This window comes from Felis catus, chromosome A2 (assembly GCF_018350175.1).
Source record: "Felis catus isolate Fca126 chromosome A2, F.catus_Fca126_mat1.0, whole genome shotgun sequence".
NCBI classification, from domain to species: Eukaryota; Metazoa; Chordata; class Mammalia; order Carnivora; family Felidae; genus Felis; species Felis catus.
In genome coordinates this window covers 52,276,154-52,295,889 of record NC_058369.1, presented here as the reverse complement: position 1 = coordinate 52,295,889, position 19,736 = coordinate 52,276,154, and the positions used below count along the sequence as shown (strand labels likewise).

General features: G+C 48.8%; 1 protein-coding gene across 1 annotated transcript in view; it reads right to left on the bottom strand.

The window, feature by feature from the left end:
• Positions 1–10,052: 10,052 nt before the first annotated feature.
• Positions 10,053–19,736, bottom strand: part of SLC6A1 (solute carrier family 6 member 1) — a 43,238-nt gene continuing 33,554 nt past the window's right edge. Inside the window, exons 11-16 of the mRNA XM_023250021.2 lie at positions 19,194–19,306; positions 18,647–18,778; positions 17,045–17,147; positions 15,351–15,451; positions 14,346–14,513; positions 10,053–12,449 (exon numbers count right to left, since the gene is read on the bottom strand). Coding sequence (XP_023105789.1) covers positions 12,345–12,449; positions 14,346–14,513; positions 15,351–15,451; positions 17,045–17,147; positions 18,647–18,778; positions 19,194–19,306 — 722 coding nt within the window. The 3' untranslated portion in view covers positions 10,053–12,344. The remainder of the gene's footprint in view (positions 12,450–14,345; positions 14,514–15,350; positions 15,452–17,044; positions 17,148–18,646; positions 18,779–19,193; positions 19,307–19,736) is intronic.

Sequence of the window (19,736 nt, the reverse complement as noted above, 5' to 3'; positions counted from 1 at the left end):
AGCTCACTCACTACCAAGGCAGCTTGTTGTATTATAGGATAGTCCTGAACCTGAGAATGTGCTTCCTTCAGTAGAATTGGAGTTTATCTCCTGGGGCCCTCCTCATACCCCAAATACACATGGCTTCAGCCTCTCTGGGGTCACAGAACACTGCACCTTCTGCCTGATTTACTTATTCATTCATTTTGTTTTCAAGAAAGTCACTTCATTTTCCTAAGCATCATTTTTTCATCCATCAGACAGGAGTAATCAGACCTATCTTACAGGTTAGCTGGTTAGTTAGCGAGTGTATTGGTAATCAGACCTACCCTACGGGTAAGTTAGCGAGTGTATATTGCAGAATGCTGGATTTCAGCCTTAAGAAACCAAAAGCAGACTTTTGAGCATAGGTCTGTGGCAAACATGCCGGGTCTGGGGACGCAAAGACAAATGACACACAGTCCACTCCCAGTGGACTGTGGGCCAGTGGGCCAGTGGGAGAGACCAGTAAGCAAGAGGGGAGAGGAGCACCCGCCAGGGAGCACGGCGGGGGCATCTAGCATAGCCTGGGAGCTGTTGCTCCTGAGAGGCTGCAAGGAGGTGACTTCTCACCCGAGGGCCCTCTCACCCGAGGGGATTGTTGTCCAGAAGAAGGGGGCAATTCCAGAATGGGCGAGTGTGAGGGGCGAGTGAGTCTGCTCTAAACCAAACCTGTGTGTCCATGGCTGGGCCTACTGTGCCCCCGCAGGAACCCCCATGCCCACCACCCTGGACTGTTCTCATCAAATGCAGGTGACACCCAGACTCCTCCTTGGTCATCTGCTTAAATAACTTCAGACTTAGAAGTTGCAAAACTTGTGTAGGGAGTTTTTATATAGCCTTCACCCAGGTTCCTCAAGGGTTTTCTCCACCGTTTCCTGCTTCATCCTACACACATGCACACATATGGGTATATTATATTAACACTTCTCTCAATCATTTGAGAATAAATTGTACACATGTTATCTGTTTACCCCTGAGTACTTCGGCATGCATTTCCTTAAACAAGGATATTCTCTTACATAACCACAGAGCATCGATCAAAATCAGGAAATTAGCAGTGATACAATATCATTATCTAATCTACATTTCTTATTCAAATTTCACCCATTGTCCCACTAACGCTCTTTCTCGCAAAAGATAAACACATTTTTTTTTTTTCCGATCCAGAATCTAATTTGGGATCCCCTGTTACATTCAGTTGGCATTTCTTAAACTGAAAGTCTACCACCTTTGTTTTTTAAGACCTTGACATTTTTCAAGAGCATAGGCCAGTTGTTTTGAAAAATGTCCCTCAGTCTGGGTTCCTGGATTGTTTTAAACAGCGTTTCTGGCTGCGATTGGCCACCATTTTGCTCCATCAGAAGAGCTTGGGCTGCTAAAAAGCAGGCCATTGCTGGGCCCCAGCCCAGACTTCTTGCATCAGAATGTTTGAAATGGGCCTGGATGTCAGCTTTTGATCTGGCACCCTCCCTGATTCTCTTGTGCACCGTTGGTTTAAAGCTTTCTCCTTCTGGAGATGCAGTTAAGGTTCTCTGTGCTCGAGGCCTCCAGGCCGGTGCTACCTGGCATGGTCCTTGTAAACTCTACTGTGCATGTCTACAGTGGAGCTCCCTGGGCACCCTGGTTCAGCACGGGTCTTTACATCCAGAGGGGCTGGCACAAGAGGTGGGGCTAATCCCTGAGGCTCTAACAGAAAAGAGTCAGAAGCCCCTGATGTTCCTGCCATGGATTTTTCCTGATCACCCTCTGGCCTTAACTCTACCTGGTCTTAGACCTTTGCTTGGTGTCTCTGCCCAAGGAAGCCACGATGGTGTCCAGCCCCATGACTTGTAGTTAGTTGTGTGGCTCTGGGGAAATTGCTATCCCTGTCTGAGCCTCAGGATACTACTCATCTACAAATGGAAAGAATGACCTGTGCCTTTTTGCAGCGTGGCAGTGGGGAGGAAACCGCATCCCTTGAGAAAGTGCTGGGCAGGTAGAACATTTGCAGGAAACGTGGTTACCTTTTCTTGTCCCTAAATTTCTGCATTTTGTGGAACTACAGTGGAGAGTATAGTCGGCATGGCCTCCAGCCACAGCACCTTTGAACGTGTCCACAGTCCCCCTGGCAAGCCGCGGTCAGGGACTGAGCATGGTGGAGGTGCTGGTGCCTGGACGATGCTCCAGTGGGACTCCTCTAATGACAGCCGCTGACCTGGGGCTCTTCCAGGCCCGGCCAACACCGTCTCCGTGCAGCCCCACTGCCTGAGGCTCTTCCTACCCGGGCCCCCTTTGCTCTCCCTTCTTGCACAGGTGCCAACACCTTGGCCTGAGTGTCCCCACCTGCTCCTGCCCTTCCTCCCCTGTGTCATTCAAAGGCATTTATCCCTGCAAATCTCTTGCGCTTCTAATTCTGTCTTGGCGTCTGCTTCTTTTCAGACCTGAATTCACCCAGACCTCAAGGAAAACACCAACAAATCCTCTTGAAAACATCAGGCAAAAGAAACCTCCGGTGATCACGTCGCTGGAGCCCCCGGTTTCTTCTTAGACGGTGTTCTGATATTATTAGAACTCTCCATTGTGCTTGAGCTGCTCACCCATGTACCCGGTAGCATTTTTTTCATACAAGAAGACTTTCCTCCGAGACCATATGCATCGTCCTTAATTGTATGTGCATCATAATGAGACGTTCTTGTCAGTAAACTGTCCTCCTCCACATTAGCAAGCCCATGTGGCTTTGTGATTAAAAAAAATAGAGTTTATTATGTATTTGCTATTATAAAAAGTGACGACCGCGTCTGCAGCACAGACTGGAGGTGCCACATACGGGAGGGAAGGCACAGGTACGCGGAGTGAAAATGGGGAAGGGACCCCAAGGCTGGGGCGCTTCATGGGGTGTCCTGAGGTTAAATGAGAAAGCGCTTGGGAGGCTGTGGGCACAGGACCTCATACTTAGCACTCATGATCATCGTCACTGCTGTGCAACCACCAGGGCACCAACACCCGATCGGGCAGCATCTCAGGTGGCCCTGCCACAGCTCAGTGAGCCTGAGGGGTGTCCCAGGGAAGGTTCTACGAGGTTTGTGAAAGGAATGGTTTGTGGGGACAGGGAAGGAATACCCCACTGGCACTACTGTGGGGTCTCGGAGAGCCAGTCGTCAGAATGACGTGATCTGCACGTGGATATGTTCCAGGTGCTGCTCTAAGTACTTGACATGCAGTAAGTCATTAATCCTCAACTCTGTGAGGAAGGTGCAGCTCCCACATTCCCACCCGAGTGAGGGCTTAGACCAGCCCAGAACGGGAAGAGGGGGTGCCTGGAAATGGTTTTTTGATTTTAACTCAACACTCATGTCAAACTATAAAAGAGCTGAAGCTGGAGAAGCCAGGAACTGGAACACAGGCAATCAAGAAGAAGACTTCTTTGGGAGAAGATACCTACACCTACACATCTACACCTGCACCTACACGAATACACCTACACATCTACGTCGACACCTGCACATCTGTATCCACACATCTGTACCTATACATCTACGTCTGCATCTGTACCTGAACATCTACACCTACACCAAACGTATACATCTACACCCGCACATCTACATCTGTGTGTTGTGATTTAGCTGCCCAAGATTTAATGTGTACTTTTAACATAGATAATGATGAGGGAGCGTGGGGCAAGCTGAGGACAAAATACAGGCCGGCACACTTACCCCCCCCCCAACCCCCGCCTCGGTAGGAGCTGTGTGATATTCCTCAGACATTCCTGGCTACCCAAGAACAAAGGAAAGGGGTATAAGTGTTTGCCATGGCGATGTGGGAAACTAAGGCAAATGGAAAATTAAATTCCCCTATTGCCTACAGTCGATTTGACAAGTTCTTGAGACCATCAGAGTGTCCTCCCTCTAAGAGCTCAGCTGCCTCAAGGATGACACTTTTCAGGGGGCAAAAGAGAACTTTAGCTTAACATGATTCCAACCTTGAGGACCCTGTAAGTCTACTTCTTGTATCTCAACTGCCCCAGCATATATGCTGGCAATCACACTCCAAGCTTATGGCCCCTGATATATATCTGAAGGGTCTCACGACTGAGGTTTTATTAAATGGTAGTAAATGGTGTTTCCTTAGCAACAGCTAGCCCCTCAAGGTCCTAGAAACCTTGCTTCCAAAATTCCTTAGACACTTACTCTATCCCTGACCTCCTCCCAACCTGAGGGTATATAATCAGTTACTCATCACAACCCCAGTGCAGCTCTTTCTGCCCATGGGTCCTGTCCCCATGCTTTAATAAAACTACCTTTTTGCACCAAACACATCTTCAAGAATTCTTTCTTGGTCGTTGGCTCCGGACTACCCCACCATCACCCCAAAACTTCATCAGATAAGGTGTTAATGTTCTCAATGGATTTAAAAAAAACCCCTACCACAAAAATCAGCTACATAAACAACATGTCTATGAACTGTAAATTTACCAAACAAATATAAAAGGCCAGAAAACACATGAAAAAAAGACAAGCGTCAGTGGCAGTCAAACACATATAAACTCAAATATTCAGATATCTTTGGCTATGAAACTGCAAATGATTTTTGAAAATAACAAAGCCTGCTTTGGGGAAGAGTGTGGGAGGACTGTCACTTCTTAATTTGGGGGGAGTGAAAACAGACATGATTTTCCCAGAAGGTAATTTAGCACTAGATATGAATGGGTGGGGGGGAGGGGTGAAATAGGTGAAGGGGATTAACAGATACAAACTTCCAATTATAAAATAAATAAGTCACAGGGATGAAAAGTACAGCATAGGGAATATAGTCGATAATACTGTAATACACTGACGCTGAGCATTTCTTAATGTATATAATGGCTGAATTCGTATATCGTACACCTGAAATGAATCGAATATTATATTTCAACTATACTTCAATTAAACATAGGGGCGCCTGGGTGGCGCAGTCGGTTAAGCGTCCGACTTCAGCCAGGTCACGATCTCGCGGTCCGTGAGTTCGAGCCCCGCGTCGGGCTCTGGGCTGATGGCTCAGAGCCTGGAGCCTGTTTCCGATTCTGTGTCTCCCTCTCTCTCTGCCCCTCCCCCGTTCATGCTCTGTTTCTCTCTGTCCCAAAAATAAATAAAAAACGTTGAAAAAAATTAAAAAAAAATAAACAGAAAAAAAGAAAGCACACAGGCCTTAAAAACGGACTTGTGAGTCCTGCGGGTGCAAGTTTTTCTGAAGAAAAAAGAGGATTCCCACAAGTGGGACTTCAAGGCCATGAGCTGTTTTCCTGAGGTTTTCGATTTGCTTGAGCCAGGGCTGCGGCCACCCCACGTAGAGGCTCGTTCCTCAAAGCAACCTGCGTGGCTTTGATTTTAAAGAGGGGAAACACAAAGTCTGCAGCCAAATGTTTGGTGAACTAATGGAGACGCAGACCCCACCTGAGGCCCCGGACCTGCGAGGGTCCCCGGAGAGACCAACGGGGCATCTGGAAGCGATTTCTCCACATTACAAGGAGCCCAGAGGAAATCACATAATAATCCACCATCAGGGTGAGCCGCGTACCCAAAATGCCACATTGCTCTGCTTTTGTCTAGACTGTTATCAGCTCAGTGCTGTCGCCCTGGCTACCTCATGCTAATCAGGAGCTCTAATTAGCAGCCACATCTGATTCATCAAAAGGAGGCCTTGCTTATTAAGCAACAGTTCAGGAGACACATCCTTCAAAACCTGGGGCTATGGGTGGGGAGTGGACGCTGATGAAAGCAGTCTTTCTAGGGGAGCATCTCCGAACCATCGCTGTAACAACACTGGCTATTTTGTGCACGCTCATTGTGGGCCAGGCACTGCCCTCTGTGCTTTCCTTGTTTTAACTCACTTCACGTTACTACAATTTTGTGAGGAAACCGAGGCACAAAGAGATGTAAATAATAAGTTCAGAGTCCCATGGAGATTGAGTGGCAGAGCCAAAATGCACATTGAAGGCCATCTGATCTCAAAGCCTGTGACCTTGAGGGTTGTTATGCCGCCATTCCCTGTCCATTCATATTCATTCATTCATTCATTCATTTATTCTCGTGTTCTTTGAGCTCTTACTGTCAGACACTGTTCTGGACATTTAGGACACAGCAGTGAACAGAAAAAAAAAAAAAAAAAAAAAACAACCCTGTCTTCCTGGAGTTTCCTTTAGAGTAGAAGAAGACAGACAAGTTAACAAGCATATGAGTGTTGAGACTAAGAAAAATAAAGCAGGGTTAGGGGACAGAGAGAGACAAAGGAGGATGTTGTTTTAGCTAGCATGGTCAGAGAAGGCTTCTGGGAGGAGGTGACATTTGAGCAGAGACCTGAATGAAGGAAGGAAGACTTAAAGATATTTAGATGACGAGCAGAGCAGAGCCCCTCCCCCCCATACAGAACCGTGAAAGATTTCTGCCTCTGTGTTCCAAGGCCCTGGGTCTTCGTTTACTCTGCCTCCTCTGTCCCTCTCGCTAAGTCTTTGTCATCTCTCATCTTTGAGCAGACTTGGGACCATAGCTGGACCAAAGTTCCATGGCTAAGTCATTCTTAGGTTCCCAGCTTAAGTGCTCCTTCCTCAGCGAGCCATCCTTGTCCTTCCAGGATGAATCAGTCCTTCCAGCCTGCCTCTTTGGTGACCCCACAACTCCCCGAGCATATTCCAAGCACAGGGAATGGCAAGGGCCAAGGTCCTGTGGCAGAAACAAAGTTGCAGGGCTCAAGGGACAGAGATGGCCAAATGCTCTGAATGAAGGGGTGAATGGTCCACACTGAAACTGGAAAGGTAGATAGTGGTAGATAGTGGTCATCAGATCACAGCATTACAGGTCAGAGCAGGGAGGTGGAACATCCTTCCAAATGCAGTAGGAGAAGCTATTGGAGAGTTTCAAGCAAGGAGATGACAGGATTTATAATTTCTGGAGATCACTCTGGCTACAGAGTGCACTTGCAGAGCGAGTGACGGCGAGGAGACGAGGGGCAGGAGACAAGCTGGGAATCTGTTGCGGTGGTCCGGCTGGGCGATGGTGATGATCTGGGCTGAGTGGAGGCAGCATTCCTGATTTCTACCCCTGGGTCTGTCTAACAGTAGCCCCACCCTGGACTGTCCCACCTCGTCCCAGACACCTCTAGTTCCTCTGCCCTCCTTATCACACCACAGCACAAAGGACTTGCACTAGAAACGGACCAAATGGGCACGACCGTTCAGAGACTCGTGTCAGGGAAGGACCTCAGAGGGTTATTTGAAGATAGTGGCTTTCTCTGGGGTTGGGGTGTGGGGGGGTCTTTGTCATGTTTGTCTGCCCAGCATCTATTCCCACCTTCTTCCATTAGGGACCCACTTCCCTCCTCCCCCATTCTCAGTTCACATGCTTGGGCACAACTCATCCATCCCCCAGCTCGAGAGGTGGCCGGGGTGACCCAAGCCCACCAGTCAGTCCCTTCCATCATCGGCCACACTGATCGATTAGGAGACAGGCCTGCAATCTAGGCTCAATGGGACTCAGTCCCAGGACTGTGACAGAAGTTTTGGGGATGAGAATCTCACTTCATAGTGTGGTCGCCCATTTGGTAGGATGTTAGCCTGAAGCTTCGGAAGCCTTTTCTCACTCCCCCATTAGCAACAGGAACAGTCGGAAGGTAAAGCTTGGGCGGAGAAAAGCAGACAGGTGGAGAGATGGATTCCCGATGCCATCCTTTGAGCACCTGGATCCAGCTGTGCCCGAAGCAAGAGCCCCTGGAAATTTTTATGAGTCAACAAATTCTCTTTTATGCCTAAGACAATTTGAGTGTCTGTCAGTTTCCTAAGGAGGTTGTAAAAGCTCTGAGTATTTAAGAAGAGGCTGTGTGGCTTTTCTTTGGATACTTGCTACGTAAAGGGTGGGAGGGGTCCATCAGCAATACCTGAGAGTTTCTTGGAAATGCAGATTCCGGCCTGACCCCAGACCTATGGAATCAGCACCTGCATTTTGACAGGTGATTTGTATGCACATTGCAGTCAGAGAAACAAGTCCCCGAAAGCAGTCCAAACGTCAGTAGAACCGGGTGACCTTTAAGATTCTGCCCGGTCCTGGGCCCTCTGACCTGTTTCTGTCTTCCCTCTGAGCTGATGACAGAGCAGCTGAGGAGGAAGCACCCCTGTGTGGGGGCAGAAGGGGCGGTGCAAAAAAATCACTGTGGCCGTATTTGACCGGTGACGTTCACATTTTGGATTTTCTTTTCTTCTGTTTGTGCTTTAAATGCTTAGGGCTAAGGGATGCAGGGCCAGGAAGGGCATGGAAAGGAGAGTGGGCAGGAGAAGTAGCCAGAGAAAGAAATGCTGAGAGCAGCTGGGACGCAGCCCTGGGAGGGAAGTGACTTCCTTAACGGAACCCTCCATCTGCTCTCCTGAGGGAGAGACACATTCTTTTTTGTGATGCCCGGAACAAAATCCCGGCTGTTGTTTTTTTGGGAGAGCAGAGGGGCCTTCTCCTACCTCCTTCAGAGACCGGGGTGGGGGGAGGAGGGGGAGGTTTGGGGGATGGGGAGGGGAGGCTGGCGGTGTCCTGTGGGCTTGGCAGGTAGTAGGCGCTCACAAACGTTAGCCAAGAGACACAACAATTAAATGCCACGCGTGATCCTGGATCAGACAGGAATTGCCATAAAGGGCACTTTTGCAGAAATTGGATATGGACTGTAGGTGAGGTAATCGTATTGCAACAGTGTGAAATTTCTCGAACTTGATAAACGTATTGTGATTATGTAACGGGCTGTCCTTTTTCAGAGGAGACATGATCGTGTTTAAAGACAAATAAGGTCCAACTGTCCACAGGCCACTCTCAAACGGCTTAGCAAAATCATCATTGTATGATTCTGATTATGATGTGTGTGTGTGTGTGTGTGTGTGTATGAGACGGAGAGAGAGAGAAAAATTAAGGCAGGCCGTATTATATGCTCTACTTGCTTAAGCTAAAACCACATTTCCCCAAATCCCCTTCCACGTATGGTTCAGAGTAAGAACTGGTTAGAAGCAACATTTGCCAAGATTTAGAAGGCAGGAGTGGAGCGGGAGCCATCACTTCTCTGAAGGCCTCCAGAGTCAGAGGCTGTGAGAGCTGGAAGTGCTCACGGAAGAGCTGGAGGGAGCTGGCTTATCTTTGCTGTCCCTCGGCCTGGGCCCTGCTGACCAGCGGCATGAGGCTGTCCATCACACATCCAGAGCTGGAAGCTCTGTGGAGGCACTGGCCTTCCCCAGGGCAGTACTTTACCCGCAGGTTCCAGGGAAGAAGGCAAACGCAGGGCCCCCGTGTTCAACGAGCTGGAAAAAGTGCCAATAAAGGTACTAGAGTATAAGGCTTTTCCTTCCTTCCGTGGTCTTTCTCTTGACCAGTCGTGGTGTTTTAGAATTTGCTACTTTATATCCTTCTAAGTAAAGGAAAATTTAAAATCTAAATCTTCAGCAGACGATCTACTGTTCATCTTCATACTCTGCAAATGCCAATGGAAGAGCACGTAACTTCTACGTGAATTACAGACTACGTATTTCAGAACTGGTACGCGCACGTGCATTTCATTCTTTCCAGAACAGGAGAAACTGACACAAAACAGAGGTGTTTCGATTTCACTTCCTGAGGTTTTCACATGCCAACTTCTGCTTTCTGATCAGGGAAAGAATGGGGTGCCGTATCTTTCCCTTCCCTTCCATGCCATCGTTGTCAGGGCGAGCGGTTGGCTCGTATGAGGAAGTGACTCAAGTAAGGAAGCATATGATGGGGTGCTGAGTGTTTCCTAGAGCCCTGCTGTCTTCCTTCTGGGTGGGAGGCAGCTTGCAGTTTAACAGAGAGCTGTGGCCTCTCAGAGCCCTGCTTACGAGTGAAAAAACCTCCCTTATGTAGCTCAGAGTCACTTTTTATTCACTCATTCCAGGGTTTTGGGAAGCCCAGCTGTATCTTTCCGGAGTTTTGAGCCCACATCTCTCTCCCTGTTGGGGAAAAAAAGTTTTGTGTGTATGTGTTGCTGTTCCAGTGAACAAGGCTCTTGTATCCGCAACCCAAAGAACTGAAGGTCTGCCATCGTATATCATAGAACCTTTATTATTTTTCCTCTAAATTCTTAGAAACGTACATAACGCCCGTGCTCTAGTTATGACACCATTTATAGACATTTAAAATGCATCTTCATTTATAAATATTTTACATTTGGTCCATAGAACAGATAATTTTTCTAAATAATAGTGTAATTTTTTTTAAAACAGGCTCTGTATATAGTTTGAATATGTATATATTACATATATTTTTTTTTATATAGAGATAGATTTACTTGATGTTCTGAGAATAAATCCTTATTGCAAAAAAAGCATATATGATAATACAATATCTTCTTCCCCAGGGCAAATACTAAAAAAAGGTACACATATTCACAGTTCTCACAGAAATTGTACGACACGGAATATTGTGCTATATAAGTAGGTTTGGATGGAAATCAGTTAGGGGATTTCTTGCCAAACATCTCAATTAGATTTGCTTACAAACATTAAGTACACTGCATTTATCTTGGAAAGACTTGGTCTTAGTTTCACATTGAAGGACAAAGAGAATGTCAGAAGTCTTCCTGCCCTTATTCTAAAGGAATTCACACAGGCTGGGGAGGTGGGACCATGAGACACAGTGAAGGGTTCCTTTCATCCTAAACCCTACAATGTAACAACACGTAAGCATCTTGATCATGGATTCACCAGTTGGCATGTGAGATGCCTTAGCAATGAGACTATTTTACAGATGACCTCAGGAAAAGGTCTGAGATTCCCTACACGTTACCAAGTAAGACCCTATATACCACGCGCGAGGATGAACGTATAGGTGTGTGCCTTTCTACGTGTACACGTACTTTTTGTTTTCTCTACAAGGATGTGCTTAATATTCTGAGGGTCATACCTTATTGCGAGAATTGGTATGCTGGTCACTGTCGGATGAGAATGACAAGAGATTAAAAAACCCACGGTCACAGTTAATTCACCATAATTATTAAGGATTAGTTGTAAAACACGATTTGTGAGCTAACTAGCTAAGGAGCTACGGGGCACAACATACAGTTTGCTACATGGGAACCCATCTTCCTGGCAAATGAGAAACGCTGAATCACCGGAACTTGCAAGAAAGTGTCTTTGCCAGATTTGCTGTCCACCAGCACCAGCACCACCACCACCACCACCACCACCACCACGGAGCCCAGTTCCGGAAAGAAACAAATAGTACTTCTCGACGAAGTAGTTTAATCTTGGAAGCACTTTGGGGGGGGGTGGGGGTGGTCTGGGTTAACACTAGCTCCTCAGTTAGTGGGCTGGGGAGATTTTCCTGGCAGTGAGGGGATTCCCGCTGAGGAATACGAATGAAGAAGGCAGCATTTTGACTAGGGGCGGCAGTGAGGACACAGCAGAAAGGGGAGCCAGAAAGAGAACCGCATCCATTTTGACTCAAGGACAGACGAACCTTCGCCTTGATTTCCTCCGCACCTGATCTGCGTTCCATAAAATGGGGCAGCCTCAGAGAAACTGGGGCTCCTGATTAGGGAATTTCCCCAGAGGGACCTCAGGCCCCCAGAATGGCAATAAAAAAATCAATTGTGCTTGTGGCAGTTTTCCAAGGAGGGAGCGAGGGAGAGCTGGGCCGTCTGGAATGATGGCTGTTGGGCCAGGTGCAATCCGAATGGCCTGGCGGGAAGGGGGCAGGGAAGGACGCTCCACAGATCGCTGGAGATGCAGCTCAGGGAACAGGGATGGAGGTCCTCGGGTGGGGGGGGGGAGGGTTGTTTTGTCCAGCTGCCTCGGGAAGGATAAACAAAAAAATGAAAGTAAGAGCTCCGCAGGCTCCCTGCTTCGTACGAGCGAGCTCTCCCTGGAAATCCCCATTATACGAAATGCCCTTTTCGTGTGTACAGAGCAGCGTTCTGACGGAACCGAACTCCTGCGAAGTCCGAGATAAGAGTCGTGGGTTTCGGCAGTAAGAGAACAGTCAGGAACATGACTAAGAGCCTCGAGGTGTGTGGCCACACCACACCACACTCTCGGGCAGGATGAAAAGGATTTACCACACAGTCACAAAGGCTGATTGCTTGATGCTTATGGGGCCCGATTAAAAAGGTCACCAGCCTACAGGTGCTGGAGCCGTGGGGTATCTCTGCCCCTGGCGGGGCCCACTGGGGGTGTGACTGTCCCCCACCTCCCCTCTCTTTGCATGGTGATGATGTCTGGACTCGCCGTCACTCGAGGTAGGTTGAGACAGACGGTATCTTCAGACAGCAAGCGGTGGTCACGTTCAGCCAGGTCGGGGGGTGAGAGTGTCGGGTCGGGGAGCCGCCAGACGCCCCTAGATGTAGGCCTCTTTGCTGGCTGAGCCGCTGGCCTGGGGCTGCTCCGGGCCGTTCTCGGGGCGGACGATGTCTTCGCTGGGCTGGATCATGACCTGGATGCGCTGCGGGCGCCGGGGAGAATTTGGGCTGTGGGGGGAGGAAGACCGGCAGCTCCCTTCCCCCACCCCCCTTTCAGGTCTGTCCTGCTTGCCTGTTCTGCCTTCAGAGTGCCCCCAGACTCCAGCCTCACCCCCACATCCTCCATACTCTCCCATGTTCCTACCTGGGCCGAGTGGCATCTGTCACATTTGAGTTATTGTAATAGCTCCCGGCTGACCCTCTCCCTGCTGCTCCTGCCCTCCCCACCACTTACTCCACTCCAGCCACACTGGCCTCCTCACTGCTCCTCAGGCACGCCAAACATACACCTGCCTCAGGGCCTTTGCACTCGCCCTGTCTGGTACATCCTTCCTCTCAGATAATTGGACAGCTCAATCTCTACCTCCTTAGGTCTTGGCCCAGTGTTACCTTCTCAGCAAGGCCTTGCTCAGTACTCCCTAAAACCCCTTTCTACTTTATTTTTCTCCACAGTACTCATCCTTATCTAACACATTTTTATTTTGTTAATTGTTGGTCTTCCTCTACTAGAATGTAAGCTCCAGGAGGGTGGGATTTTTGCCTATTTTTCTCATGGCAAAATGTGTCTCTAGCACTGATAATACTGTCACATAGTAGGTGTTTAATACGTATTTCCTGAATGGATGTCCCACTACCTTCTCTACACATATTCCCCGAAATCCTGTCCCTTCAGATAATGCACTGTCTTCAGAGATGCCCACCTCTGGGCTTTTGCACACAGGCTGAGCTCCCCTCCTCAAATGCACTGCCTTTGCCTCTCTGCCACTCCAAGACCTGGCCGCCTTTGGGCACTCAGCAGAGGATTGTGGAAAATGAAAGCATTGGGCCTGGAGTTGGAAGAAGGGGCTGTAAGCCTCAGCTCCTCTGATGACTTAATGACTTACTGCAAGGGGTGGGGAAGTATTTTATCCCACCTGATCTCAGTTTCTCCATCTGTGAAAGGAGGAGCCTGGCCCAGGGGCTACACACAAACCTCCACCTTGTCCTCCTTAGGCCGCCGACCATAGAGCTCCCTCTTCTGGCTCTGATTGGTCTGGAAGGTCCATCTTGGTAGAAATAAGGTTGAGAACCACTGATCCCAGGCTCTCCACATTCTGATTATCCACCTCTCCTCAGTGAAATCTCAGCGTGCAGTTACTCCATCAATGTCTCTAGCACTTGGGTACTTGCAACATGGCCTTGTTTCACTTGAGAAGTCCATATAACTTAACAAAGAGCTGGTATGGGCCTAGAATGTGCTAGTAGGCCCCTGCTGAGGGCAGCATGCTATACATTATCTTTCCTCGAGGGTAAGACCATGTTTTGTCTTTATCAAGCCCACAAAAGAGGTCTAGAGTAAGCCCTCAATACATCCGACCCTACCCTTCACCTGTTTCAAACCTTTGAGGCTCCCCTCTGCCCTCAGGATAAAGTCCAAAGTTCTTGTCCTAATTTTCAAAGCCCTTCATGAGCCTGACCTTCTTACATGCCCAACCTTATCTCTTATCATCCCCTCTGCACCCCTCTCTACCATTCAGTCACGGTGCTCTGCCTTCAGTTCACCATATGCAGTTTATACCCCTAGGCCTTTGCAAATGCTTCCTTTCCATCCCCTTCTAGAAACATTCTTTCTGTGCTTCTACTTTTACCGCTGGCTCATCCTTAGGCACCTTCTTAGCTATCTCCTCTTTCAAGAAGCCTTTCTTAACCCTCCCCAGCCTAGGCAGGGCTAACCCACCTCCTTGATTTACCCAAATCATGGGGCTTCTAACACCCTATTGTCATTGGATATTGGCCTGTCTGTATCCTAACTAGATTGTGAGCTCCGCAAGGGTAGGGGGCTGTGCCCAGCACAGCAGGGTAAAGCGACTAGCAATCTAAAGGGTACAGAAGGGGCTTACCTGCTTCAGAGAGCCCTTTAAGGTGAGGAACATGTAGGCCATGTAACCAGGGATGAGGACCATGGAAGACAGAGCCATGAGCCAGCCCACGCCCTGGCCCCACTTGGGGAAAACGTAGTTCCCCATGGTGAGAGGAGTCATCTGCACAGCGCTGAAAATGAACACGCCCTGGGGAGGGTGGAGGAGAGGGGATGGCGCACAGTCACCCAGATTGGACAATCAAGGCCTCTTTCTAGACCCTGAAGCTGATAGGTCCATTGACCACCTCCTTTGCCATGAGGTGACCCTCATGAGGGCCCAGTATCTTGGGAATCCTGCACCCAAGGCCACTGCTGGTACATAAGACATCTTTGTATAGAATACAAAAAGGCACCCACTTTGGGAAGGACCAATAGCCAAAGGTTCCCTCTCTGTGAGAACCAGCAGAAAATGGCAGTCCTTCCGGGAGGACCAGTTTGAAGTTGGTGCCCTCTCTGGGAGGACCCTTCCTCCCAGATAAGCAGCTTGGCAAGCAGAATGAGGACTGGAAATCAGCCTCTGGTCGGCCATCAGCCGAGTGTCTTTGTGCAGGACACAACATACAGAGTGGCCTACCCCCACCCCAAGGACTGGGGCAGCCCTCCTAGGCCTGCTCATGCCTCAGCTTCCTCCTGCCTAAGGCAATGAAGGATGCTGAGAATAAGAGGCCTCCCGTGGTTTGAGCTTCAGAATCGGGCCCGCCTGGTTTGAACGCAATACCAACTAGCTGGGTGATGCTGGCAGGCTGAGCCTGGGTCCCTCAGCGGTAAAGCAGAGACAAGAATGCCTATTTTGCCGAGGTTTGTGAGGATGGTGTAACGTACCACGGTACCATGCAGGGCACAAAGCAGACGCTCAGCAAACGGGAGGCAGTAGTATTATTATGGAATGGGCGCCTTTGCTTCCAGAAGTTTCTCTCTGGACCTGAGTGGCCCCAGGGCCTGGTCTGGCCTCACGCTAACAGGGCTGGTCAAGCCTTGTCCTTACCGCTACAATGATTGGGGTGAAGAAGGACCAGCAGAGTTTCCACCAGATGCAGGGCCTGGAGCCAACCATCTCTTGGATGTTGTCATAGAATCGGTTGACACCTGTGACATTTGGAGCAAGAGCAGCAGGGATGAATGAGCTCGAAGCCCCAATCTGCCACTTTCTTGCAGTATGACCATGGGGAAGTCACCTGACCTCTCGGAGCTTCCGCTTCTTTGTCTGTAACAGGGGGCTAATGCTCCCTGGGGTCCTCGCGATCCAAGCATTCAATAACCAAACCCCCCAGCGTGTGGGTTGTATGGGAAAGCCAGGCACCTTCACATGAAAATACCCACCAACAAAAGGATATGCTCATAAAGATGTCCCCGCCTCTCTCAATGTCCCTCCCACCCAACAGCTAGCCTAGACATCCCTTCAAGGCTCTGCTGGACAGGGCGTTTTCCCCTGATGATCTGATGCTATAAGCAACCAGGGACAGACTGCAAAGAAGAACCTCAAAGCTGGCAGAAAATCACAGGTGTCATGAAGTTCCCAAGACTGACGTTGGGCATTGCCCGAATTCTAAGCAGAGCCACTGACCAGTGAGGATCTGACAGCATTAGGCCAGTTGGGAGTGAGGCGGGAGATGACAAGGAGGAGGAGGAGGTGAAGAAGGAACAGTGGCTATCAAGGACTAAGAGGGACCCAGGAAAACGGTTCAAAATCATCTTGCTGTGATAATCAAAGTACAGGGGAGGATTACTTTGGACTATCACGTAGCGGGGTCTGGAAACTTAGGCCATAAAAAAACACACACACACACACATAAAATCACTGTTTACTACATTCTTTGTTCTAAGGTAGTGCATACTTTTAATTATAGCCCCATTTTTGTTACATATTTAACTTCAGAACTTTTTTTTGTAGTTTGTTTGTTTGTTTTAAGTAGGCTTCATGCCCATTGTGGAGCCCAGCGTGGGGCTTTGAATTCACGACCCTGAGATCAAGACCTGAGCTGAGATCAAGAATCAGATGCCTGACAAACCGAACCACCCAGGAACCCCTGGTTTTACTTTTCTAGATAAAATCTCAAACGCTCTTATCCCAAAATTTATGAAGAAACTTTGGCTCCCATTTCCAATGAATGTATTTAACCCGCCTTTATACCATCTTCTAAGCATAGAATCTCCTGTGCTAACTTCATCAGATTGTTGTAAGGACTAACGACAGTTGACCTTTGAGCAATGTAGCAGCCAGGGGCGCTGATCCCCCAACATGCAGCCAAAAGTCTGCATATAACTTCTGACTCTCCACAAACGTAACCACCAATAACTTACTGCTGAGTAGAAGCCTTACCAATAACAGTTGACTAATACACATTTGGTATGTTCTATGCATTACGTACCGTGTTTTTACAATGAAGTAAGCTAGAGAAAACAAATGTGATTAAGAAAATCTGAAGGAAGAGAAAATACATTTATAGCACCGTACTATACTGAAAAAAGTATCAGAAAAAACACTGCACTATATTTACATGCAGAATAAGCAGACTGTGCCGTTCCAACCCGGGTTGTTCAAGGGTCAGTTGTAAACTAATGTATAGAAAGGGCTTGGTGCCCAAGTTGTCTTTGTTGAATGATAACTGAAGAAAGGAATGACTGACTGACTGAATGAATGAATGAGGGAGGGTAGGAGGAAGGAGAGTTGACACTCACCATAAAACCAGGAAATGGAGACACATTCGAAGAACACAAGGAAGAGTAGGCTCATGCCGCTGGCAGAGTAGTAATCAAACAGTTTGAAGACATAAATGCCTCCCTAAAAGAGGAAAAGCAGTAAGAGGGGGTCCACTTCCGGCCAGTGCCCAGGACACGCAGTTCACAGACCACATGGCCTTTGCAGTCTGGCCAGGTAAGTGTTAGACGATGCTGCAAGGAGAAGGCTTAAGGGAAGATTGAAAGAAGCATCGAGGGCCTAGTGACTATGAGAGGAGGTGATCACTGCCTCCCTGGGAATTGGGAAGAAAATGTCTGGGGAAGAAAAACATCCCATTCCTGGGAATGCTGGAGGACTGAGAGAGGAGCTGGTCATTAGAGCCAGCTCTCCACAAAGTTAAATCAGTTGTGCCTCTTCCCTGCTTAAAACCTCCCATGGATTACACAAGACATAAATATAACACATCAAAAGTTGAGAGATTAAAATACAATACAATACAATACAATACAATACAATACAATACAATACAATACAACATATTGCAATGCAATGCAGTACAATACAAAATAAAAATGGCTTTGGCCAGCAAGGTCCTGCATCATGTGGTTCTACACCCCCAACCTCTGTCCCCTCACTCCCTCTGCTCCTCAAATTTACCAAGCCCATGCCCACCTCAGGACCTTAGCACCTGCTATGCTTTATTCCCCCAGCTCGATCTTCCCCTGGCTGTCTCTTCCTTATCATTTGAGTTTCAGTTCAACTTCCACTCCTCAAAGGGCCCTCTCCTGACTACTCTGTCTGAGGTAGCATCCTTCCCACTCTCACTGGTCATTCCCTGTCCCACTGCCCTTTTTGGGGGGGGGCACTGAACACTCTCTGAAATGATCTAATTTGTATGTCAGTCTTGCCCACCCAAGTGTAAGCCCCAAGAGAGCAGATACTGTGTCTGTCACGTTAACTGTTGAATCTCCAGTGTCATGCTAGGCCCATGGTGAGTGTTTAACAACTATGGAGGAATAAAGGAATAAATGAACAATATTCTGGGAATGAGCTATATTTGAATCCAGGGGTAGTTTTGCCGATCATAAAGCAGACCCACAGGGCTGAGCTCATGGCTTTAGGGTCATTTATATTTATTGTACAATTCATCAGCTATATGTATGCCTTCTGACTAGATCAGGAGGGCCTTGAATGCAGACAGGAGTGCTCATTAATATCGATAGAAAAAAGCAAAGTGGGAACAAGAAGAGACAGTACTGATGTCAAAGGCTCAACTCCAGCTCGACTCTCCAGTTAATTTTTATGAGTTTTTAAAAACACAGTCCTTGTATCCCTTCCTCCAGAAAGTAGTCCTGGGTGCCCCTGGCTGGGGTAGGGGCTGTATTCTCTAGCTGTGTCTTATCATTTCTAACTCAGTGTGTGTGTTTCCCACCATCCCACCCTAAGGGCCGGGACCCTGTCTGACCCACTGCTGTGTGTACAGGGCTTGGAACAGAGATGGTGCTCAACAAAAAGACGAAGGGGGACACAGTACAAGGCTGGGGTGGAGAGGACCCGGAAGTGGCTGCACCAGAGGCGAGCCACGTGCCCAGTGAGCTCACCTGGGTGATGTTAGAGAGGCCAATCAGGTAGGACACGATGCAGACGGCAGCAATGAAGAGCTCCCTGCGGTTGCGGAGAAGTCTGGGATACTCGTCCACCAGGGCCGTGATAAAGCCCTCCACGGTGCAGAACTTCAAGGGGGTCAAGGGTCAGCCACATGCAGCGGACCCCAGCCCCAACCCACCCAAAGCCTGGCTCTCTGGGGCAAGACCCAAGGGGTCCGGCAATGTCGGGATAGCAGGGCTAGGAGGGCCCCAGGATCCAGGCCTGATTCTGCCTCTGCCTCTCTTTGTGACCCTTCCCTCTGGACATCAGTCCAGGAAACTCGCCGGGGTCCTTTCCCTCTGGACATCAGTTTCCCCATCTGGAAAATGGGGAAAGTGGATGAGCTGATCCCTGAAGTCTCATGTGGTGGAACAGGCTAGGGGTCTGAAACTCTTGACCATCTTCCTGGGGGCCTGAGACAATGGCCTCCTCTCCCTGCTTACTCCCAGACCCACAAAGCTGGCTGGGGGCTCTTCAAAGTGCCAGGGAGGCCATCCTCACCTGGCTGTCAATGCCCAGCATCAGCAGCATTGAGAAGAAGAGGATGGCCCAGAGGGGAGAGATGGGCAGCTGGGTCACTGCCTCCGGGTATGCCAGGAATGCCAAGCCAGGGCCTGTGGAGCAAAGGGTAAAAAAGAAAACAAAAAAAAGGTACTGAGCCCCTACAGCATACCCAGCACACTACCCACTTTCTAAGTTTTATTGCATTTCATCTTCAGAGTAACCTTTTGGGTGAGTGTCATCAGCCCCCCTTTTCCTAGATGAGGATACAGAGTGCGTGTGGGCAGGGGAGGGAGTAGGGTTATGTCTGGAGGCCAGGGTGCCAGTGAGATAAAATGAGGGACTTTGGTGGCTTGACCAGCAGTGGGGACAGTGCGGGTACAGAGAGATGACCCAATGGAGAGATAGTGAGGAGGTGGAAAGGGCAGGTCCTGGTATTGGCTGGTTTGTGGAGTGAAGGTGAAGGAAGGGTCCAGAATGATGCTGGGGCTGTCCTGGCTCCTGGACGGTGGTACCTTTGGGGAGCACAGGGAGGGAGAAGGC